Source organism: Palaemon carinicauda, chromosome 8 (genome assembly GCF_036898095.1).
Source record: "Palaemon carinicauda isolate YSFRI2023 chromosome 8, ASM3689809v2, whole genome shotgun sequence".
NCBI lineage: Eukaryota > Metazoa > Arthropoda > Malacostraca > Decapoda > Palaemonidae > Palaemon > Palaemon carinicauda.
The window spans coordinates 157,527,352-157,553,321 of record NC_090732.1 but is presented as its reverse complement, the minus strand read 5'-3'; the positions used below and the strand labels follow the sequence as shown (position 1 = coordinate 157,553,321).

General features: G+C 45.4%; 1 protein-coding gene across 1 annotated transcript in view; it reads left to right on the top strand.

Moving 5' to 3' along the window:
• The window catches only part of LOC137646049 (mediator of RNA polymerase II transcription subunit 23-like), a 714,542-nt gene that overhangs the window by 17,049 nt on the left and 671,523 nt on the right, over positions 1 to 25,970 (top strand). The window contains exon 2 of the mRNA XM_068379200.1: positions 21,202 to 21,401. Coding sequence (XP_068235301.1) covers positions 21,202 to 21,401 — 200 coding nt within the window. The remainder of the gene's footprint in view (positions 1 to 21,201; positions 21,402 to 25,970) is intronic.

The following is a 25,970-nucleotide window of genomic DNA, read 5'->3' as shown; positions in this document are numbered from 1 at the left end:
GCCCTCGCGATCTAGAACTTCGGTTCAGGTCGGGGTCAAGGACTCTTCTTCTATACGCAGGCTTCCACGCGTTGCCTTCTGCTCGTCAGCGATCATCAGCTCGCCAGCGATCACCTGTCTCTCGGCGACCTCCGGATCGCCCGCGTGTGTTACAGCCGGCACGCCAACGTTCTCCAACACTTTTGAAGGAACATGGTTCGCCAGCTACTAGCTCACCATCGCGCGATCGCCCACCTGCGGATGCTGCTCGCCACCGCGCGACCGCCCACCTGCGGATGCTGATCGCCATCGCGCGACCGCCCACCTGCGGATGCTGATCGCCATCGCGCGACCCTGCGCATGCTGATCACCATCGCGCGATCGCCTACCTATGGATGCTGCTCGCCATCACGCGACCCTCAACTGCGGATGCTGCTCACCATCGCGCGATCGCCCACCTGCGGATGCTGCTCGCCATCGCGCGACCGCCCACCTGCGCATGCTGATCGCCATCGCGCGACCCTGGCATGCTGATCACCATCGCGCGACCCTGCGCATGCTGATCACCATCGCGCGATCGCCCACCTGCGCATGCTGCTCGCGATCGCTCACCTTGGCATGCTGCTCGCCATCGCGTCGGCATGCCACAACGCGCCTTCGTCAACCTGCGCGTTAGCGCTCACCAGCTCACCACCGATCGCCTGTTGATCCATATCGCCAGCGGTCTTCCTCGCCCACGCGGCAACGCGTTTCCTCGCCATCGCGCTAACGCTTGCGTTCGCCGCCTCGGACTCGCGCTCATTCACCTGCCCACCCTCACGACCGCTCGCCTGCGCGACTGCTTGCCTGCGTGCCCACACGTCTACGCTCATGCGCGTCCGCGCCCATGCTCTCCAATGTTCGCCCGCGCGCGAACCAACGGTTTTCCATTGCTCGTGTTTCGTCGCGCGAACCGACGGTGTTCCGTCGCGCGAACCGACGGTGTTCCGTCACGCGAACCGACGGTGTTTCTTCGCACAAACGTCAGCTTATTTCTTGCAATATCCATTGCTCGTCTATGGGTTATCGCTCGCCAACCACCAGCTCTCGCCCTTCCTACCACGCTCGCCCTCCTTCTGCGCTCCTTCGCTCACCTTCGTTGGCGTTCCTGCGTTACCGCGCATGGGCGATTCCACGTTCGCCCACGCGCAAATCTTTGAATTACCGTCGCGCGAGCCCCAGGGCGATTGCGACCACGATTCCCAATTGTGTTTTCGCAGCATGGCCAGCCTGGCGAGTTCTTCTGGAGCGTATTTCCAGAACACGGCCTCACCCCGTAAACGCAGAGCATGGCACTTGCAAGAATTGGAGAAACTTCAGGGAGATCTGAGCAACACTCCTCTTTCCTGAACCTGGGTTAGCCCTTCCCCATTATTCCCTGGAAGGATTTTTTTTGGGGGGGGGTTACGGGGGCTTTCCGTTTGAGATTTCTCCATCGGACAAGGGGTGACTGCTTACCCCTTCCTCTGGGAGCTTACCAGGTCCTTTCCCTCCTCGGTTACGGCCCGAGGTTTGGTTCAAGGAAGCTACAGGAAGATCATGGGTACTTTCCTCCTCTCGAGCTCAGGCACCTTGGCCTTTCGTCGTTAAGTATCTAACTTGCGGACAAGCTCGATGTTGTACCATCTGGACGCGCTGACTGAGGGCTTCTTTCAGGTGTCTCATCTGTGGAGGTCGACGACCTCAGACACCCTTCCATCCTTGAGAAGAGTTTGTTTGTGCCCAAGGACAGAGACTTAGACAGCGGCTGTGCGGAGGAAATCGACTTCCGTTTTCACTCCTCCAAGGCGCTTTCTTCCAGACTCTGCAGGGCTCCAGCTCCCTTTTCTTTCAACCACGTCGGCCTAAGTTATCGGCTACGACAACTGGGACAAGGTGTCCAATTGCAGTTTCCTCCTGTCAGGAACAGATGGCACGGGAGGCTCCCCCGGGGGGGCATAGTCCTAAAAGGAGCGGCAGAGTTCACGAACTCTAGGATTGCAGGTTTTTCACTGGGAGGATGCTTAAGGTTACTCATCCGAATGACAGCTTCCCGATGCCCATTCCCGCACAATCTCTGTGATCAGCCAAGGATATCGAGCCTGCCGTCTCTGTCAGCGAATTCAGTGTCTCTGAACCTCTATGCCTTAGCGTCAGCAAGAGTTGCCCGGTTGGGCAGAATGATCCATACCTTAGGCGAAGGTCTTCCTTAGGATCATCGACGGCTTCACCCCCGGCCTCTTCAGTCGATCCTTTCTTGTAAGGAAGGATCTGAGAGGGGATGTCCGTAGTCGACCTCTCAGCCCTGATCAAGTTTGTCGAACAAACTTCGGCCAGCGTAGACCAGCAGAATCGATCAGACTGGTAACGAGGCGACAGGACTCCTTAAACCCTGGATCGGAAGGACGGGTACTTTCAGTTTCCATTCCATCGTCGAATTCAGCCTAGACTGCAAGTATTCCTGCTTATGATGCAGTGTGGCTATCCCGCCGTGGCATAGCAGGTTTGTTTCCCCAGAGAACTCTCCCTGCCTTCCTCTTGGCGCTCAGGTGCAGGCTTCCGCCTCCTCTGCTGTTTGGAGGGCTGGTCAACTCCTGTAGGCTCGGGTTCGACCTTCTTCAGCGCCGGGACAAGCTTCCGGATGCTTACCATGAGTGCGGGGTCATGGTATTTGGTATTTTGCTTGGAGCCTTCTCTTCCTCTGCCTCAACATCTGGAGTATCTGGCCATGATATTGAGTCAACGGCCTTACCACGTTGGAAACCCCGCTTCTCGTCCGTCCAGCGAGGTTAAGCAACGTCGATTCTGGTCGGTACTTGGATGGGTGACCACCTGGGGACGCCAGATTCTGTTACCACATCCTCCGAGCCTTCCTTTCAGTTGACTGTGGCAAGACTGAGGAGAGTCGCAGTACCTGTTCTCAGTCAAGCAGAGCTTTCAGCCCTACCTTGGAACGTTTCCTAGTTCTCCTTTCCTCATTGACCCGTCTATAGTCCGAACGGTCGCCATAGGATAAGTTCCATGTGGGGCGGTCCAAGTTCCGGTGGCTTCAGGCAATGTTTAACCGGACTTCCTGGCCCCCATGGGACCAGCGGAACTATTAGACCTGCAATGGGTGTTGACCTATGGAGCCTCTTGATGGTAGTGGATATTCTCGTCCTTTCCCCACATTCTTGATGCTGTTCTCGGACTCGTCAAAGGAAAGGGGGGGGGGGGGCATGTTCCAGTCCAGGCCTATCGTCAAGACCTGAAGGATACCTCTCCATCATTCAGGCAGGCTTAGGGGCCTTAGTCTGGCCCCTCTACAGATCCTACAGCCCCTGCCGGGTCGCCCCGTGTGCGTCGACTTCATGATTCTGGCGTATTCTAACCAGCAGGGGACGCATTTTCACACCTTCACATCTTGCAGTAGAGATACCGGGATGATTGAGATTCTCTCAATACCACCATCGGCTCTCTCATTCCAGGCAAGGGAATGTTCTCTCCTACTATCCGAGCAAAGCCTCGTAGAGAGAGTGTACCTGGGGGTCTTTGACCTTGGGTAACCAGCAAGTACTGGTCTGGGGGACCTGATCGCGACAGCTTGGAACCTCAAGCTTCCGCTGTTCTTCCCCCCAGTCTCAGACCCCGAGACTCTGGCAAGATGCATTCCGGTGATGGTGGGACAACTTCGACGCCTGCGTCTTCCCTCCTTTTTGTCTGTGGACAATGGGTCTCAACAAGACCAGGTTGTCTGTCAACCTTTCAATGGGAGAGCTCCACTGGGACTATACGCAGAACGGTTTCTGGACCCTCTGCTTCCCCTGACGGAACTCCCGGGAGAGCTTCTCCCACGGCGCAGACTACTCAAGCAACCACACTGCGATATCTCTCCCGAACTGGGGCGTCGCTTCGGCTTCATGCCTGGAGACACTACGCCTCCTCCTCAAGAAGAGACAACCCGCTACAGTCGCGGTACGGAGGTCGCGTCATCTGCGATAGTCATTCACAGGGGTCTTCCAGGCAAAGTGAAGAGTCTAAGGTGGTTGGTGCCGTGGGAGATATACCTCTTCCGTTGAGGCCTCTTTTCCAGCAATAACGGTCTTATTGCCTTTGGGCGGGAGGAAACTCCTTTCCGCTCTCGGCAATGAAGCCTGTCGCTCAGCCTTTCCCTGACCTTCAGGCTTAAAGGAATAACTTTTTCCTGCCCGCTGGATCTATCCTCGCTCATGCGAAGCTACGATCGTCCCTGCCCTAGTCGGAGGAAGACCTCTAACTTGGAGCATGGCTCGGACTTTTAGTCCTTTAAGAGATCTTCTCAAGACCCTTTACGACAGGCCTCGGATTGTATTCCGCCTTGGGTCTCCTGCTCACTCTGGCCACGGCCAGTGTGTAAGCAATCTTCTTGGTCTCTTACGACTCCCCCCTTTCTAAGGAAGAGGGGAAGACAACATTCAGGTTCGCTCCTGGGTTGTTGGCTAGACTCAGAATCTGGGGGTCCTGGCCCTTCGGTCCAATTCATTCAAGATTTCGAGTCTCCATTCTGTATCTGATGTCCCAAGACCTTCTCTTTCTTGCCAGTAAAGGAATCGAGAGGTTAGCGCTGGGAACAGCTGCAGTTTGTCCTCAGTTGCAGCCGATTTGGGAGCACAAGGAGGACACGGGGGAGAGTGACCAGGATACCTCTTCAGCCCGGACTCAAGGACATTCATCTCGACCTGTCTCCAGACCCTCCCCCGTCACGTCGCCCTACAGCACGATGTTGGATACATTGCAATGTCCCTCGCCTTCGAGTAATACTACTCTGTGACGCAGGTGCTACAAGCTGGAGTCTGGAAGCGTCTAATGACCTTCGCAGCCCGCTTCCTGCGGGGCGTGACCCACAGGAGTCTCGATACGTTTTCTATCGCTCTGTGGTGGCTACACAACAGCTGGTCTAACCTCAGGCTCCTTTTTGGACAGGTAGTAGAAGGTTGAGGGCATTGTTATCAGGTTTTAGTCTGCATGAACGAAAGAAGTATGTCTGGCTCTTATTTCTTTCTTCATCATCCCCTCTACGGGGAAGCAGCATCCTGGTCTCTGCATAGCTGACCTCGAACCTCTGCAGGTAAACCATGCTTCCTTGTGTTCCGAGTATTGAGTCAATACTGTCGCGTCCCCCATACCCTGACGAGGTGGTATTGGGAACGTCCTAACCCAGAGTTCCGTCTAAAGAACTCCAGGTCAACTGCCTAGGACGGGTCACACTTCTTCCTTCACACACAAGCTTACGTAGGCCACATGGTTCCTTGCGGAGCAAGGAACTTGTGAGGTGCAGGGACTCCTTTTCTCGAGTGCGACTCACTCGGATTCTGAGTCCCCGGGTAAAGCCAAAGCCATTATGGCAGGGGACTTTCCACCCTACCTAAGGGGTAAGTCACCCTCTGTGAATAGCGTGGTTTGTATTTCGGTTACGGAACAAATGACAAATTCGAAGATAATTTGTATTTTTCCTAACCATACAAACCTTAGCTATTTACACATATTTGCCTGCCAGCCCTGTCCCCCAAGACAAGTCCTACCTCTAAGTGAAAGTGAGTATTCACCTGTGTGAGGGGGGAAGGGGTAGCTAGCTACCACTCCCCTACCCCCCGCTAACTAGCGTGGGGGTAATACACCCTCGTTAAATTCTAATGGCTCGCCATTTCAGCTGCGCTAAAAGGTAAACCCTCTGTAAATAGCTAAGGTTTGCATGGTTAGGAAAAATACAAATTATCTTCGAATTTGTCATATTGGACACCAATCTCCACAAAGCCTTCCCATAAGACGACAGGATAGCAAGGCAGAGGAAGGTCGCAAGTCCTTTCCTCAGACGAGACGAACTCCCAGCCCAATCGTGGTTACGTCTCCACGGCCATCTCTCATCCTTGGTCCGTCTAGTTCCCAACGGTCGTCTCAGAATGAGATCCCAGCAATGACGACTCAAGTCCCGGTGGAGTCAAGGACACGATTCCCCGGACGCCTTGATCCCTATGGGTCTCTCGGAACGGACGGACCTTCAGTGGTGGGTGGCAGACGAGAACCTACGAAAGGGAGTGGATCTTCTTGTCCTTCCCCTGGATTTGATGCCGTTTTCGGACGCCTCAAAGCAAGGGTGGGGGGCCCACGTTCTGAACCACAGGACCTCAGGCCTATGGTCAGATTCAGAAAAGTGCCTCCATATAAATCTGCTAGAAATGAAGGCCGTTTTTCTGGCCCTTCAACAGTTCCAACAGCACCTGGTGGGACACTCTGTGGTGGTGATGAGCGACAACACCACATTAGTGGCTTACATCAACAAGCAGGGAGGTACCTTTTCAGAACAGCTTTCCCATCTTGCAGTAGAGATACTGAGATGGACCGAAGTCTACTCGATTCCACTTTTGGCTCGCTTCATTGCGGGCAAAAGGAATGTGCTCGCCGACAGTCTGAGCAGAGCGTCTCAGATAGTGAGTACAGTGAACCCTCGTTTATCGCGGTAGATAGGTTCCAGACGAGGGCGCGATAGGTGAAAATCCGCGAAGTAGTGACATCATATTTACCTATTTATTTAACATGTATATTCGGACTTTCAAAACCTTCCCTTGTACGTAGTACTGTTAACAACCACCCTTTAATGTACAGAACACTTAATGCATGTACTACAGCACCCTAAACTAAAACAGGCACAAATATTAAAGGCGATTTTATGTCATGCGTTTCCTAAACACCTAAAAAGCACGATAAAAAATGGCAACCAATGTTTTGTTTACATTCATCTCTGATCATAATGAAGTAACAAACTCATTTAGTGTACAGTACACATATATGTATAGGTTAGTTTTTGCATCGATTATATTGATTATACAGTACTGTACTGTATGTTGATTTGTTTATTACCAATGTTTTAGTTTACGTATTTTTCTTAGGACTTCCAAATGAAATTTTTTTCTTTATGACGCCGCCTGAAACGACTGCGTGTACGCTCAGTAAACAACCACGCTCAGAACAAACAAGGCATTTAACGCGCATGATGATAGTGATAAATAATGATACAGTACATACAGTATTTACAGTAAAAGCATTTACAAAATATGTTACAGTACCTTACAAATATAAATTATACAGTATTGTACGTAGCAAAGCAGGAAAACAATTTACGAGAGAGAGAGAGAGAGAGAGAGAGAGAGAGAGAGAGAGAGAGAGAGAGAGAGAGAGAGATTGTTTTACGTACGTAAATGTAAATTTTAAACAAAAAAAATATGATAGGTTACAACATGTAGACTTTTAAAACCTTCCCTTTAACTTAATGCATACAGTACGTACATTACTAAAATATAAAACAGGCAGTAAGAATATTAAAGTAAAAAATAAAGATTGTTACTGTACTCACCACGAAAGAAGTTGAAGAAAAACTTGAATGGTGATGGCGATGAATTTGCTGCACAGTAGAAATGATGATGATGAAGCTGATGATGTGTTCTACTGTGCAGCCAATGATAGTATTTTACGTCTCTTCAGACGGAGGTGTCTTTTCCTGGGACACCTCTTCAACTTCTTCCTGGGAAACTTCAATTTCTTCCGAAGGCATACTAGCAGGAGGAACTGGCTCTTTTTTGCGAGGCTGGAAGAACATTGTGATCGGAAGTTGTTGCCGCTGCTTCTTTTTTCGATCCAAGAGCATTTTGTAGGGAGTCATTATGTCATCAACCTTGTTGCAGAATTGCATAGACCGAACCATATCCTCGTCCCACTCTTGCAACATTTCTTTCAACTCCTTCGCGTGGTTGCAGGCCTTGGCAAGCCGTTCTAATGTTAAGCCCGTTTCTTCGACATTTTCTTGGGTCTCTTCCTGGGTATCACTCTCTTCCTCACTTGCCGATTTCGTCAGGTCTTCGAGGTCTGCGTCAGTTAGGGGCTGGGAATGGCAGTCCAACAACTCGTCGACGTCTTCAGTCGTCATGTCGCCAAACCTGTCACCTCCAATTATGGCAGCCAACTGCACAGATTTCCGTATTGCAGAGTGTTGGATTTCCGACGGAGTAAATCCCTTGTCGTCGTAAACAATATCGGGCCACAACTTCTTCCAGCTCGCATTCACGGTTGCAGGTTTCATCTCTTGAAGTGCCTTCTGAATATTCTGCAGGCACGTGGCTATGGTGTACTGCCGCCAGTACGCCTTCAAGTTAAAATCTTCATCCTCGTCATCTTGGGCAGCATCCACACACGCAACGAGGTCCGCCAAGGTATTCTTCGTGTAGAGGGCCTTGAACGCCCTGATAACCCCCTGATCCATCGGTTGAATTAATGACGTGGTGTTGGGTGGCAGGAACTCAACCTGAATGCCCTCATGCGACAGGTCAGTTGCGTGTCCACCAGCGTTATCCATAAGGAGAAGGATCTTGAATGGCAAGCCCTTCTCTAAGAGATATTTACTGACTTGCGGGATAAAACACTGGTGGAACCAGTTGGAGGTCAGCATCTTCGTAATCCATGCTTTTTGATTATGCATCCAGTACACGGAAAGGAGATTCTTATTTTTATTTTTCAAAGCGCGAGGATTTTTCGACTTATAAATAAGCCCCGGCTTTAACAAAAATCCAGCAGCATTGCCACACATCACGAGGGTAACGCGATCCTTGAATGCCTTAAAGCCAGAGGCTTTGGCTTCCTCTTTGAACAGCAAAGTTCGCGACGGCATTCTCTCCCAAAACAAGCCAGTCTCATCCATATTAAAGACTTGTTCCGGCTTGTATCCACCTTCGGCGATAATATTCTTGAACGTCTGGTTCACGTAAGTTTCAGCAGCGGCAGTGTCAGCGGAAGCAGACTCCCCATGCAGGGAAACGCTTTTCAGGGCGAAGCATTTCTGAAACTTCGCGAACCATCCTTTGCTTGCGGAAAAACGTTTCTGAGGCTTGGAATCAGTGGATGTCCCTGGTTGAGGATCATCTGCATCATCATCATCTTCAGCATGGTTGCCGTCGTCGTCTTTAGGTTCCTTTGCAGCAAAATTCTCATATAAACTCAAAGCCTTTGTTTGGATGGTGTTCGTATCCAACGCTATGTTCTTTTTCCGGCAGTCGGCAATCCACACAGCTAAAGCACCTTCCATGCGTACGATCGTTTTATTACGCGTTGTAACGACTCGCTTCGCTGATCTGCTAAAGGTGATTGCAGCCGTCTTTCTAATGTTCGCCTCGTCCTTCTTGATATAGCGAACAGTAGATTCGTTGATGCCAAAATGGCGGCCGGCGGCCGCGTAACTTCTACCATCTTTTAACATGTCGAGAAGCGTAACCTTCTCAGCTATCGTCATCATCCTTCGGTGGCGTTTAGGCTCACTACCAGCCTTAAGAGAAGCAGAACGCTTGGGAGCCATTACAGTAGGATTTACGTACAGTACTGTAACAAAAAGTTCAACTTAAAAAGGTCGCACACAGCACAGATTAACTTCACAAACTTAAGAACGTCTACTCAGCGATACGCGGTAACAGAGAGTGAACGATCCAGCCCCGCGAGAACTTTGATGCTGTGGGTAGAAGATGCGGGCAAAACACCAATCACAGGCTAGATAACAAAACTTGAGTTCTGATTCATCATCTATCAGCGCTTGAACCAATCACAACCCGTCTTACAGTACTATGATGCGTTGGTTACCTACTCATAGAAGATGCCCCGCGCATACTGAACGTACGTAGATTAAGTACAATACCGTAATAATAATAAATAATGATAATAATACTGTACAGTAATAATAATGATAATAATGATAATAATAACAATAATAATTTTATTAACAACAACAACAATAATAATAATAATAACAATAATAATAATACACACTTTACGTACGCTATTTTACGCCTCTCTCTCTCTCTCTCTCTCTCTCTCTCTCTCTCTCTCTCTCTCTCTCTCTCTCTCTCTCTCGTACGCTTATTCGAAATGTGATTTTTGCAACAAAGAATATTATTGGATGCAGTACTGTACTACGTACGTATACATACAAAAGATTCATGGAAAAGAAGCACATCCATTACAGTACACACCATTCTAATATGGTATGACTGCATCTGATTTGCGTTTCATGTTCGATTTAATTTTACTACGTACTGAATTATCGTATGATCACATTCTCTTTTCGTGTTTTATTTCTTTCCGTGCTGAATTATATATCATATGTAATGCAAGGAACAATCAGTAAGAGCAGATATTACTAATTACAGTATTAATGGAATTACAGGTAACAAAATATCGTATTTGGGGGTCTTCAGATTTCGCGGTATTTTCGAATTTTCCGGAAAATCCGCGATATATATATATATATATATATGGGTTATGGAAAAACCCCGCGAAGTGGTGAATCCGCGATTGTCGAACCGCGAAGTAGCGAGGGTTCACTGTACTGAGTGGTCTTTGGATCGTCAAGTAGCCAACAAAGTCCTGACTTTGTGTGGTTCCCCGATTGTGGATCTGTTCGCGACAGCGTTGAACTTCAAACTGCCGCTGTACTGTTCCCCAGTCCCGGACCCCAAGGCTCTCTGGCAAGATGCTTTCCAACAACGGTGGGACAACATCGATGTATACGCCTTTCCCCCGTTCTGTCTGAAGAGGAGGATACTCAACAAGACCAGACTATCGGTCAACCTCTCGATGACTCTTAAAGCTCCGCTGTGGCATCACGCGGAATGGTTCCCGGACCTTCTGCAACTCCTTGCGGAGCCTCAAAGAGAACTCCCTCCACGACACGAGCTACTCAAACAACCACACGCCAATATCTTTCACAAAGCTGTAGCGACGCCTGGAGACTATCCAGCATCTCCTCGCAGAGAGAGGATTTTCGCAACAAGTTGCGATCAGGATGTCTGGACACCTGCGAAAGTCATCCGCAGGGGTCTACCAGGCGAAGTGGAAAGTTTTCTGTGGTTGGTGTCTTGGAAGGGGTATCTCCACTCAATGCCACTATTCCAGCAATAGCGGAGTTCTTCGTATATTTGCGAGAAGAAATGCGCCTTTCAGTCTCGGCAGTGAAAGGCTATCGCTCAGCCTTAAGTCTAGCCTTCAGGCTCAAAGGAGTGGACATTTCTTCTTCGCTAGAACTTTCCCTACTCATACGTAGTTATGAACTTACCTGCCCTCAGTCGGAAGTGAGTTCTCAGGTCTCTTAAGAGACCTCCCTACGAACCATTAGGCCAGGCTTCAAATCACCACCTGACTTGGAAGACGATGTTCCTACTAGCTTTGGTTTCGGCCAAGCGAGTTAGCTAACTTCATGGTCTCTCGTATGACATCGCCCATTCAAGGGGATGGGGGGAGGTAACGTTCAGCTTCGTCCCTGAGTTTATTGCTAAGACTCAGAATCCGGGAGTGCCGGACCCTCGCTTCGACTCTTTCCGGATTTCGAGTCTTCGTTCCGTAACAGATGACCCAGACCATCTCCTACTGTGTGCCCAGTAAGGAGTCTGAGGCTATACCTGAAGAGAACAGCTGCAGTTCGTCCCCAAGTGCGGGCTTTGTTTGTCAGCATTGGGAGATCAAAGAGGAGGGTTACCAAGAACAGGCAATCCATCTGTCCCTGATTCCTGACCCTCCTCCATCACGTCGTCCTAGAGCTCATGATGTCAGGGGAGTAGCTACCTCCCTGGCCTTCAAGAAAAACTTCTCTGTGACGCAGGTTCTACAAGCAGGGGTGAGGAAGCGTCAAACGACCTTCACAGCCCACTACCTGCAAAACGTGACCCACAGGAGGCTCGATACGTTCTCTATCGGCCCTGTGGTGGCTGCACAACAGCTGGTTTAAACCTCAGGCTCCTTAATGGACAAGTAGCAGAGGGATGAGGGCATTGTTACCCGGTTTTAGTCTGCATGAAAGAAAAGGTATGTCTGGCCCTTATTCTTTTCTTCATCCTCCCTCTCTTGGGGAAAGCAGCATCCTGGGTTCTCTGCACAGCTGACCTCAAACCACTGCAGGTAAACCATGTTCCCTTGTGTTCCTAGTATTAAGTTAATACTGTCACGTCCCCATACCCTGACGAGGTGGTATTGGGAGAGTCCTAGCCTAAATTTCCATCTAAAGAACTTCAGGTCAACTTCCTAGGACGAGTCACACTTTTTTCCTTCACACAGCTTACGTAGGCCGCAGCCCTTGCATAGCAAGGTGCGAGCGAGGTGCAGGGACTCTTTATTGTTGAGTACTGACACACTCAGATAATGAGTCCCATGGCAAAGCCAAAAGCCAATATGGCTGGGACTTGTTCCACCCTTCCTAAGGGTAAGTCACCCACTTTAAATAGTGTGGTTTGTATTCCAGTTACGGAACAAATGACAAATTCGTAGATAATTTGTATTTTTCCTAACTATACAAACCTTAGCTATTTAATCAAACTTGCCCGCCAGCCCTGTCCCCCATGAAGTCCTACATCTAAGCAAAGTGAGCTTACAACATAGGTGTGTGAGGGGGGAGGGTAGCTAACTATCCTCCCTACCCCCCGCTAACTAGCGGTGGGGTAGTAATCCCTTGTTAAATTTTTATGGGTCGTTCTTTCAGCTACGCTGAAAGTAATTACCCACTTTAAATAGCCAAGGTTTGTATAGTTAGGAAAAATACAAATTATCTACGAATTTGTCATGTTCATAACTTGAAAGGGGTAGGATTTGGAGCTTTTTCCACCTACTGTATAAAATAACGAACCTACTCTTGAAAACTTAATGGCGGTAGGTAAACACTCCGCCAACACTATGACATCATAATCATATGACGTAAACTACTTAGTTACTACTTAGTATGACTTGCATATTCATTTCTTTTTCTATGCAGGGAATGAAAAGTAAAATTCTACTGTACTTACAATCCAAAAGTATTTAAGTTTTTATAATATAAAAGGAATATATTATTTTTTAGAATATATTTGTCCTATTAGTATACTTTATTTAGATAATCATCGATCTATTTTCAGAGTTTAAATAAAACTAGCGTACAGTTAAAGTTACGCTACGTAGTAAAATTCTACTTGCAAACCAAAAGTATTTAAGTTTTTATAATATAAAAGGAATACAGTATATTATTTTCAAACAAAACTTACCTGTTGGTTATATAAGAATGGCTATAGTCCCTGAGCAGAAATTCAAAACTCGTGGCAATCGCAGATATGCCAGGTGTACACTAGCGCCGTGGCGGTAGACAGGCTGAACTATTCCAACCAATTCAGACCTTCTCTGCCCCAATTGGAATTCACTCGTGATTAACCTGGATTTTAGCAGTATTTTGGTGATGTACTCCTATTTCGGGTTCTGGCATTCGCTTATTTGTTTGTTTGATCTGTGATCACGTGTTTATAACTTAAAAGGTAAGATTAGAAATTTTTCAACCTATTGATGACGTCACAACCTTATGACGTAAGCTAAAAGTCTGGCTTGCCTTTTACAGAGAATGATAAGTGAATACTTTTTTACAAAGTATTAAGTTATAAATTTTTAAGGGATTTTGTTATTTTAAGAAAATTTTTGTCCTTTTAATAGATTTTTTTTGGATAATCTTCGATCTGTTTTCAAAGAGTAACTAGCGTTCAGTTTATTTATGCTACGCAGTTCTCAGTCTACAGTATCGTTACGATATTACGATTTCTCTTTGTATCGATTTTTATGAATAGTACATTCTTCTTACAAACTCAAGTTTTTAAGTTGTACTAGATAAAAGGAACATGTTATTTTGCAATTAATTGGTCCTTTTAGTATTTTTCTTTAGTCAAAGATTAAAGGAAGTTACGGTTCAGTTAATGTATATACGATGTAGTATTCTTGACAATCGATGTACTGTAGCTCACGATTCTGTGTATCGTTGTTTACTTGTTGGTTTTTGGAATACTAAAATTGTTCGTATAATAATTGTAGATGTTCCAATTGTTACGGTGTAGTGGTTTGCGGACTGTGGCCAGAGGCAGCACCCGAACTGCCTAGTGTCCAAATGCTGACCACAACCCGACGTTCACTACACAAAAAATATACAACAGTGGAATACCCAAAAACCTAAGTAACAGTTCAATAGACAGGAGTACTGGGTACCCCCCTTTTATTTATACTGGGCAAGGGGACCCAGCTAGAACCTGACTTAACCCTTTGCTTCTCCTGCCTTTAGCTTGCTGATCATAAGTAAAAGTATAAGAACATTAGGTGAAAGGGAATACAGTATTATAGGCCTAATTAAAAAAATAAGAAAAAAATCATTGGCTGAGAAGGGGAGCACATTGGTGTAAGGAACTGGAATGAGATGCTGTATTCATAAAAACAAGTAAAAAATAATATTTATTTGTAAATGAAACAAAAAAAAAACTATTAGGAATACATTAATATTATATCAATTAGAATAATCAATTAAAGGCAATATTATCAGCCCTTTACACCAACTCCATAAATAACAAACAAGCAAGAAATTATTCACCGGTGGGACACTCGTAAGTGTTCCAATACAGTACAAGTATAAACAAAGGCACACCTAACCGTGTATCTATTTGGACAAGTACCAGTATGCCATTTCAATAGCTCCTGTTACCTATAAATGTTTATGACACTTAAAAGTTTAGCTATCTCCGCAAAAAAACTGTTCTAGGCCACTTTATGTTTGCTTGGTTCTGGGGCAAACATTTAAAAAAACTGTCCATCACCAAGTTCCAGTATTGAATCGTCTTTTGTGATCTGGTGATGTGGAATAGCAATATCTTGAGCCTTGTTGATGAAATCTTGGATACTCAAGTTTTACAACTGTCGAAGCTCATTTTCAACTGACTGAGAATACTGACGAAGATCCGTGCCTGATGTCAAAACTTCTCTAATGACAACACCTAGCTGAGCCTTGAAACTTGAGTTCATATCTTCACTTTCTCCCGTTTCACCCATTTTGAGCAATGCATCATTTATTTCTATTAAACAAGATAATCATGTTTTGCGATACATTGAATTCCCACGATCCTGACGCGGGAAAACGGTCCAATGGCATGCATCCAGCATGGGTCCAGCATGTGTCCAGTATGGTTCCATCGTGCTGCATATGCTCAGCATGCTGTGAGGGAGAGTCAAGATCTATACCGCCTCCCGAAATGCGTCCAGATTGGATGCAAGGAACTGATATTGAAGCTAGGCTTGTTGAAAAGTAGCATCAACAAAGCGAACCTCATGCTGTGAGGTTAAGACCTGATCGCTTGTAACCAGCGAGTGTTCAACATACTTTGGGTCAATGGCTTGACGCGAGGGAGCGTTAGCTGCGCGGCTAGAGAGTCGCGAAGGAGGGACAACAATCTGTCTATACTGCTGTAAGAAAAAGACTTGACTGTATGCGGCTAGCATGCGACCAGATTGCCGCATGCGCTTGCATTGCCGTAAAGTGTCAGCGTGCTATATGCGTTCACCTTGCCGTGAGGTTACAGCGCGCTGTCTGCGTCCCGCCTGTTGCAAATCTATACCATGCCGCGAGGAGGCGACAGTATCGCATCTGGTCAGTGGCGCAAAGAAGCAACTGATTGTCTATCATGATGCGGGGAAAAAACCTGACTGACCTTATCCAGCATATGTCCAGGCTGACACATGCGTCTAGGTTGCTGTGGGATTTCAGATTGATCAGTTTGCCGAGAACTGTCCGCGTGTAGCATGCGTCCACATAAGCGGTACAGTAGTCGCGTGTCCCGCAGAACGCGAAGGTGAGACAACTTGTTGAAAGGATCAACTTTGACTGTTAGAATCTAGCATACGACCAGACTGGCGTCTGCGTCTTCCGTGAAGGAGGAACCAGACTGCCAGATGCGTCCGCCCTAACACTTGCCGTAACGCGAGCTGATCGCTGCAATGAAGCGTTGCTGAGTGTCGGAGAACTACGCTGTCAGATACTATCGGAAGACTGTTTTCTTGGTCTATAGCTGTCCTTAGATTCTTTTAGGTAAAATTTTTCTGCCCGAGAATTGTAAGCGCCAAAAAGAGATGAAATTGACCTCTTTAGCTTAGACATAACATACACTTGCGGGGCACCGTGTGCGCTAACTCAAGCGTGAGCGATCGCTGTGAGAGATCATCAACCATAGTCCCGTGAGCGACATGGTAAAATCATTATGACATTTCCAGCGCGCCTTGTACCTAATGCTGTGTGATATCGTCAACAGTAGTCGGATGGCCCCCAGGGGACAATACTAGACATTCTGCCAATCTAGGGGAGGAGAATAAGCGTGAACAGATGTAAACTGAGCACATTTTCCCCCGATGAACTACGTGTCTTACGCCTTCTTCTGAAAAGAAAACCTCCGACGAACATCAGTTACTGCAGGATAGGTTATTAGGAGACATACGACTCATGAAAGGACTTGAACGTATTGGTTGGTGTCAACCAAGTCAAGGTTTTGCGTCCTTCGACGAGGACGAACGCTTTCTTCCCGGAAAGTGCATAAGATTCCAGAGGAAGAGTTAGGTTTGTATGCGACTTGTCTGACTTCTGCCTCTCTCGTGGAAGAAAACACGTTCGATTGCTTCCAGCTCAAGCATCGCGACACGCCTGCTGCGAGGGTAAGTTCTGTTCGCGTGAGTTCATGACGAGTAACTTCCTAGTCTATCAGAAAGGGAAAACGTAAAACGCCATCCTCGTCAGGGAACTGGGTCCTAATACGCAGAAAAATGTCACAAGATCCGTGATGCCATAGCGATGATGAACTGATCGCTTCAAGACCTTCAAATTTTGCTCTGCTTAAGAGATTACGTCACATGGTTGTGACTTCATAGTTCGTCAATCGAAGGCGAAGAAATCTCCTATACTTCGTCATTCCATAGCCGAGAGCGAACGTCTTGGAATGCATCGACAGGATCGCTCCGTGGAACCTACGTTTAGCACACAAGGTCTGCGATATACCTTAGCCTTCCGACATTCCTTCTCCCAGGGGTTGGGAAGTAAGGAAGAGGTGTCGGGCTAGGAGTAAGACGGACACACACGACCTAACACATCCTCCAGTGCACTGCGTTATGTTTACGAGCCACTGAACATTTGCGCTTTTATCTATATTACATTAAATCATAAAAGATCTGCCCGTTGTGGGAGATATACTCTTACGCTCTATTTTCATAAAGGCCTTAATGCACTTTCTGCTGTTGCAGCTGCAGGCGCTGCTGCATCAACCTCTATAGTTAGGTTCGTTATGCTGCATTGAGGACGCGTTATTGCACTGACCTATCAGCACTGTCTCCTTGCACTGTTACTCTTCTGAGAACGATTTAATGTTAATTTATTTATTTTCTTATTTCCTCACTGAGCCATCTTTCCCTACTGGAGCCCTTTGGCTTAAAGCATCTTGCTTTCATAACTAGGGCTGCAGCCTGGCTAGTAATAATAATAAAATAAACAGAGATACCCTCGACACACCTATCGAAAAACTCTGAAGTCGGAACGATGAGCAGCAGGTATAAAATAAAAGGGAAACTCTTCAGAAAAAACTCTGAGTTTCTGAAAGTCACTCCCTTCCTCCTACAAGTCTTTATCCTAGGTAGAGAAGTCTTGATTCCTAGGAGTCAACTCCTTAGTATTCTGAATTCTGACCTCAATGCTTAGAGGTTTTAATTCTAGCTCTGCCAACCAAGAATTAGCCCAGCAGGCCTTGGTCCGAGAACATAATACATTATCTTTCTAGTTGAGATTTATTTCTTAATATAGCGCCTGGCGCAACAATGATCCAACGCTAGACGTTCATGATCATGTAGACATCAAAGTCTATTGTCATGGGTAGCGTAGCGTCTGACTGACGCTGCCGCTCCGCTCCGCCCCGTTACCGCTCTGCCCCGCTACCACATCTAACTGACGCTGACGCTCCGCCCCGCTACCGTGTCTGACTGACGTTGCTGTTTGTCATGCCGCTTGGTGGCATGCTCTACTGCCTGGTGATCGTCGACGCGCCTGGATAGACTGACACTTGGCGCTATGAGCGGTCGGTTGACGTTGAGAAGCAGGTACCAGAAGCGATGTATCCACTTTCTCCCGCCGTTGAACATTGCGGCTGGTAGGCCACATGTGCGACAATGAGTCATCACCAGAATAGGCAGGTCGCCTGTGCGACAACGCGTCAAAACCGGAATCGTGACACCCAACCGCACTGCCAACGGCATGCTGATAAGACTGCATAAACGAAGATAGTTGCTGTTTCATGTCTAACAGCAAAGACCAATTAGGATCAATCTTAGGCGACACGTGTGCATCATTTTCAAACACGAACCCACCTTCTTCGTCGTTTCCATAGACCTCCCCACTTTCGGGAGACGAACACCCTTGTGGTGGAAGCGGCGGCACCATGTCCACACTGCATGAATCGTAACACACGAAGAATGATTCTAATTTTGTTTTCAGCTTCGCACCCTGATGCGCGTCATCGCTTAATGTTAGAAAACACTTTTACCTCGCTTTACCTATAGCAAGGATGAGTGTTCTGGGAATCAACAGAAAACGCTCGAGGGGACTTCTGTTTGGGTCTTACAAGACGGAAAACGCCAGGCTACGCCTCTCGATTCCTTTCGCCGCTCGACTTAACTTCTCCCCTGGGTTCAGGAGCTTGAAAGAGGTTTAAGGCTAGGATAACGACAGGTCCGAACAGAAGCACCCTCCACTAAATTGAATAAAATTCACTGCACTAATTTAGCACTAAAAAAATGCATTTTATTCTTTGGTAAAAATTATATTTTCATAATTGTTTAAAAACCAAAGTATACACGCTCTCAAACAAAATGACCCCCTGTAGAGAGAGAGACTTACTATTCTGTCAGTTGTTTGAATGGGAATGCAAAAGTCACTGAATCCCATATAAATGCAACAAAATATTAAATATAAAATCTTCACATATTACCTTGATAGATATGAGAAAAGAATATATCTATAAATCAAGACCAACCCTTATATTAAGGGGTTCCAATAAAAGGCGAATCATCACCCGTTGCAATATATAAGGTTTCGTGTCTAAGAAAACTTTAATGGTTTGTGTGTATTAAAATATTAACGTGGCTGCGTGGCAAAGAACAATGAGCAATCTGTTGACTTGAAAACTGTCAATGTTCATGTATTTGCAGTGTCCTGGGTCAACAAAGCCTTCTGTCTTTGTGTTTTCTGGGGACTTTGGGCAAGAAAAGAACATTAATGTATTGTTTTTTTCTCACTTGTGTCCTCTGCACGAATATTCTAATTTAATAATGTATTAACCTGCATCTTACAGAAGCAAAGTATTTCAGTGTTTGTAATCCTTGGATCGGAGAGAAAGGCTTTTAACAGGTTCTGGATGAAACACTATCCAATTACAGTTTCCAATACAAGGCTATTGTTAGAGTAATATAATAACTTCACAATGCATCCTTATGCTTAAATCAGAGTTCCAGGGTCTCCCAAGTTTCTTGTTGCTCTCTCCACCTATCTTTAATAGGCTTCAATACAGGATTCTTTAATTCAGATGGTTTCCAATTGACACTTTTTTTTGTTTGGCAATCTTCAGCCTAAAATAAATTTCTAGAACATAACCCTCGCTTGGTGCAGGGTGTTGTCACTCGGAAAAATAGGAAAAAGGATGTCATGAGACAAGTAGACCAAGAGCTTACAATAAATTAATAATAAAAAATTTCAAATGCTTTAAAATTATGTAGTTTCCTTAGATACAAAAAAATTTAAGATTTTTTCACATGAACCCTTCATCATTATTAGAATGTCCCTGGCCTTCAAAAAGAACTATTCTGTGACACAGAAATTGCAAGTGGGCGTATAGAAACGCCAAACTACATTCACCATCCACTACCTGCAAAACATGACACACAGGAACCTCGACACGTTTTCTATCGGTCCTGTGGTGGCTACACAACTGCTGGTTTAATACCTTGAGCCCTTATTGGACAAGTAGCAGAAGGTTGAGGGTATAGGTTACCTACCCGGGTTTTAGTCTGAGTGAATGAAAAGGAATGTCTGACACTTTTTCTTTCTTCATCCTCCCCTCTCTTGGGGAAATCATCATCCTGGATCCTCTGCACAAACTGACCTCAAACCTCTGCAGGTAAACCATTGCTCCCTTATGTAACCTAGTATTTTTCCAGTACTGTTGTGTCCCCATCCCCTGGCGAGGTGGTATTGGGAATGTCTTGGTCTCTTAGGTTATTTCCCACAGGAATTGGAATAACTTTTACCTTGACAGTTACATTGCTAGTATATCACCACACACAGCTTGTGTAGGCCGCAGACCATGCTTAGCCGGTTTAGCGAGGTGTTAGGATCTCCTTATTTGTGCATGAAACCCTGCACAATAGGAATTACCCCGGCTAAGGCCTAAAGCCAGATTGGCAAGGACATCCACCCTCCTAATGGGTTAGTCACCCGTATAAATAGCATTGGTTTTTATTCCAGTTACAGAACAAATGACAAAGTCGGAAGTAATTTGTATTTTTCCTAACAATACAAACCTTAGCTATTTTTACATATTTTCCCGCCTCGGAGTCCTACCTCCAAGCGAAATGAGGCTCAGTCACTGGCGTGTGAGTTAGGGGTGTAGCTAGCTACTCCCTCTAACTAGCGAATGGGTAGTTAATCCTCGCTAGATTTTAATGGCTCCTCTTTTCAGCTCCGCTGAAAGTAATACCATTATTAATAGCTAAGTTTTGTATCTTTAGGAAAAATACAAATTACCTCTGAATTTGTCATGTTTTCTTGTGACTGTGTACCTTTTACTTTGGGTATGAGCTTAAGCTGATACCTGTGACATCTCCCTGAATAGACAGTTGGAAGTTTAGCAGGAGTCATCTCCATTATTCTTATACATGACCAGGTGGTCTGACATTTCCTGGGAAAATTGAACCAGTATCCCTCAGAAGGACAAGTCTCCTATTAAAGGACGATGGTTTGTATTCATGTAGGAACAAATAAAATTTTAGAGGTAATTTGAATTTTTACTAATTATACAAACCTGAGTCCTTTAAGTTACACCTGTCTCAACCACCTCACAAGTCCCAGGCATAAGGTTAAAAGTGCTAGGCTTGCTGACTTAGCTGGGCGGGGCTTGCCTGCCACCTAACAGTAGTTATAACTGCTTTCGTAAATTTTCAAAGGCAGTGCCAGCTTCACTGAAGTCATACAACTAGTAAAGGACTCAGATTTGTATGAATAGGAAAACTTCAAATTACTCTTGAAAGTTGTGGTATTTTTATGAATTATTAAGGAAATAATGTAATATTCTGTATATGTTGCAGAAAGTAGATGCCCTACAGGAAGCTCTTTTAAATCTCTTGGAAATTCCCAAGTCTGAAAAGGAAGCTGCACATCTTACAACTGTCTGTAATGAACTACAACGGGCATTCACTGACACTGTAGCAGAAGCAACTGCAGCAGCAAATCATGATAGTACACAAGGCGGTGGCCAGAAGCCTACTGAAACACCTAAGCCTACAGGGTAAGCTGTAAATATGCCTAATATTTTTAATATATAATCTCTCGTGTAAATTTTATTGATTGGCAATTAAAGAAAAGTAACTTTTTATATGTTTCAGAGATCATTTATATGGGTTTGAAAATTTATACTGTACATGTCATCTGAAAGGTACAATATATAATAGTTGGAAAATCTCTTCATAATCTTTCTCATTTGTTCTGTCACTATATACAAACCCTTTCGCTTTTTATTAGAGAATATACTTTCAGCGAAGCTTGAAGACTAGGCATTAGACTTTTAGCGAGGTATAACTAGCCAACCGCTAGTTAGTGGGGGTTTGGGTAGTGGGTAGTACTGGCTAGCCCGCTCATACACACACCCATGTTTTCTTGCCAGGTTTTCTTTTGGCTTGGTAGAGATCGAATGTCATCCCTCTCTACCTCTCAACTTTTTGACTGGCTTTTGACTAAATTGTTCTGTTAGTTTTTTTCTTCATTTTATACATTTTTGAGTGTTGCTGTTTGGAGTCAGTGTGGAGGAAGTGAAGGAGACTGCTTCTCTTTTGGGGTTTTTCCTTGAGGACGAGAAAACTTCTCTTTCCTTCTTTGCTCCGGACTACTCTTAGGAATGGAAGACTCCCCTTCTTCCCTTAGCAAAGAGGCCCAGCTCCCCTTAGGTAGTCATTCTCTTGGTGCACCTTCACTATTCTCTTGATGCACCTTCACTATTCTCCAAGAAGACCACTTGTGGCCAATTCAGAGCTTGATCTCGGTCTTGCTCCTCAGCTGATGACAACGCACTCCCTCGTTCTGAGTTAACTCAACCAGCGGAGGGAAGGAGAAGTCTGAAGCTTATTCTTGCTACTGACGATGGTCACCTTTCCCCTACATGGGTTAGGTTCTCCCCGGAGTAATCCCTTCGGCGCTGACGACGCTGCTCCCTTGCTCTGAGATGTCAGCCCATGGAGGAAGTGCAAAAGGCAGAAGCTTGTTCCTGCTCCTCTTAGGGGAAAACTTTTCTGTTTGTGGGTCAGGTCCTCTCCTAAGGGGTCTCTTCAGTGCTGACGACACCTCATTCCCTTGTTCTGAGTTAGCTCAGCCGGCGGAGGGAATGCGAGGTCTGAAGCTTGTTCCTGCTACTTATGGTAGATACCTTTCCTGTACTCGGGTTCAGTCCTCTGTGAGTGATCCCTTCATCGCCGATGTAGCCGCAGTCCCTCGTTCTGAGATGTCTGCCTGCGGAGGGAGTGCAAAGGGTGTAAGCATGTTCCTGCTTCTTTCAGGGGACACCTTTCCCATTTGCAGATTAGGTCTCCTCTTGGTTGGTCTCTTCAGCGCCAACGACAATGCACCCTTTCATTTTGAGAAGTCTCAGTCGATAGAGGGAATTACAGCGCAGCTTTCTTTGACCTTCACTTGTCCTAACAGCAGGCTAGTCTAGTTCCTGTGTGTGGCAGAATTGCCTGTAGCTCTCACCAAACTTCTATGGGAGTTTTTTTGATGAGCGATGCAACTGTTAAGACCCCCCCTCCCCCCTCCTCCTCCCCCTCCCCCTCCTTCCCCCCTCACCCCCCCTCCTCCTCCTCCTCCCCCTCCCCCTCTTAGGACTGCAGTAGGACGATTACTACTGTGAACCAATCACAAAGAATGCTGAGATTGCGACCTATGAGCTTCACTGCGAGAGGACAATAGATGCACAAGCTAGCTCGCTCGCGTTATTTCTTCAAGCGCTATTACTGCAACGAACTCTTCATCGAGTATTCTAGTGAGTCTCTCATTCAAACGACACAAGCTCTAGACTCTTTGTCTAGAGGAAGTGTGAGCGCTACCTCATCAATGCGAGTGTGCTCTACTTCGGTAGTGCTCGCAAAAGGATACACATGCTAGACTATATTCAGAGTAGGAGCAAACGCTACTTCATCAACGCTAGTGCGCACTACTTTAGGTTGCGCTTTTCTTTGGTGACATACAGAACTCCATTCTAACGATCACTATTACTCGCGCAACTTTGGTAGTGGTCATCGTTTTTAAACATCTGACTTACCTGGTAGTTATATATATAGCTTCCGTCCCTGACGTCAGCTATATATATAACTACCTGGTAAGTATGTTCAAAAATTTATTTTATAATGAAAATATTATTTCTCCACAACATACAATTAAGGGAGTTTAGCTCACTTTCTTTTCTGGGAACCTAACCCAGCACTTGCCAAAGGTAGGAGAAGTGTACACTCATCAACCTTCGCTCTTAATACTTAACTCGCCAAGTGGAATGTGTTGTTTAGCTCGTGCATTTGGATGAGCAAGCCTGTACATCGACACACCTCCCCTCATCAACTCTCGAACATTAATTTTTGACCTCTTCTTCTGTGGCTACTACTACTTTTGCTCCTTTTTTACTATTTCTGACCTCTTCTGCTGTGGCTACTATTACTTATGCTTCTTGTGTATTGATTTACCATGGACAATGGCGATCAGTCGCCTCCTCTTCTCCCTGTATCTAACCTTTTAGATCACTTGTTATGGTATTTGTTACCTTACAAGTGTACATTTTCATTAAATGGTAGACAGTGTTTATGGCAACTACTTGTTTAGGTGTTTTTATATACATACTGTTATTTATAGAAACCTTACTACTTTACTGTAAATAACCAATCTATTGTAATATTACACAAATGATATTTATCTTTTGTTTACTATAGGTGTAAACTGTAAATAAGTTGGTCAGTGTATATAGGGATCTTAAAAGAATAGTAACAACGCACAGCATGCAGTCTCTGGAGATTTATATTTTTACCAAAGGAAGTCAACATGGTGGCAGCAGTTATTTAAAGAATCCAAAGAAAAAATTCCATTGTTACTGAAGGTGTTTTCTGGAGAAAATGGCTGAATCTGTATTTCATTTGCCTCTCCCACTAGACCCCTTTGATAATAATCTTGCTGATACCTTCAAAAAATAGAGGAGACAAGTGGGCATTTATACAACAGCAAGCAAAGCTTATTTTAAACCCAAGAAAACAAAGGTTGCTATCATTCTTCATTGTGCAGGACCACAAATGTTAGAAATGTTTGACCAGTTTAATTTTGAAACAGAGGAACAGAAAGATAATGCTGACGATGTAATTAGGATTTGTTCTAACACTAAACAAACCTTATGCTATTCAATATAAATATCTTTTGGCAAATCTGGAAGACTAGCCAATCATTTTTAAAAGAAAACCTAATTTGAGCTCTTCATGAATTTATATTCTATCTATAAGTATCCAAGCATACAGTGTAAAGGGTATATGAACATTCCGTGGCTATTTTTGTTGCTCCCCGAGCTTTAAAGGGATATGGGTGTAACCATGGTGTAACCTATTTAAAGGGCTGAGTGTGAGAATAAGCCTTGTGTGGTCTGAAATACTGTTTGTTTCTGCTTGTTTTTTACAGTATATTCATGTCATTTCATGCCTGAAAATATAGTGGTATCTGGCATCTGTTTACCCCTTTGCTTACTTAAGGCTGTGAGACACATCACCAGTAGATTAGGGAAAGGGATCATTGCTGGTAAACAAAACTCCTTTTCAATGATTTGACACTAAGATAACACCCCGTGGCAACATAGATTACCAAACAATTCTTCACTCAAGGGGTCACTGCACTGTAATTGTTTAGTGGCCACTTTCTTCTTGCTTAGGATTGAAGAGACTCTTTAGATATGGTAAGCAGCTCTTCTAGGAGAAGTACACTCCAAAATCAAACCATTGTTCTCTAGTCTTGGGTAGTGCCATAACCTCTCTACCTTGGTCTTCCACTGTCTTTCGTTAGTTCTCCCGCTTGAGAATACACTCAAGTACACTATTCTGTCTTATTTCTCTTCTTGTTTTTGTTAAAGCATTCTGCTTTTCCAACTAGGGTTGTAGCTTAGTAAGTAATACTACTACTACTACAGTAGATACATATACCAAGGCACTTCCCCTAAATTTGGGGGTCAGCCGTCATCAAACAAATTAAAAAAAAAATGGGACCTTTCCTCTCTATGTTCCTCCCAGCCTGACAAGGGACTCAACCGAGTTCGGCTGGTACTGCTAGGGTGCCACAGCCCTACCTACCTCATTATCCACCACAGATGAAGCTTCATAATGCTGAATCCCTTACTGCTGCTACCTCTGCGGTCATCCAAGGCGACTGGAGGAAGCAGCACGACCTACCGGAACTGCGTCGCAATCTCTCGCCATTCATTCCTTTTTCTAGCACGCTCTCTTGCCTCTCTCACATCTATCCTCCTATCACCCAGAGCTTTATTCACTCTATCCATCCACCCAAACCTTGGCCTTCCTCTTGAAATGAGCCTACCCAGGAAGAACACAAATTCCCAAGAAGCCATATCTCCTTATGGAAAGACCCAGAGTTTGCTTATGGTAAAAAAATGCAAACAATGAAAAAATTTCATTAAGGTAAATAATTCACAATACAGATGAAACTTTAAACCGGCCGGGGTTTCTTGGGAAGAAAGCTGAACCGACTCGGACGGCTGACGACCTTGGGCCGATGTCAGTCTGACGGGTCGTGTGAACAGTTGCATTTAAAATCACGTAAGAAAGCTAGA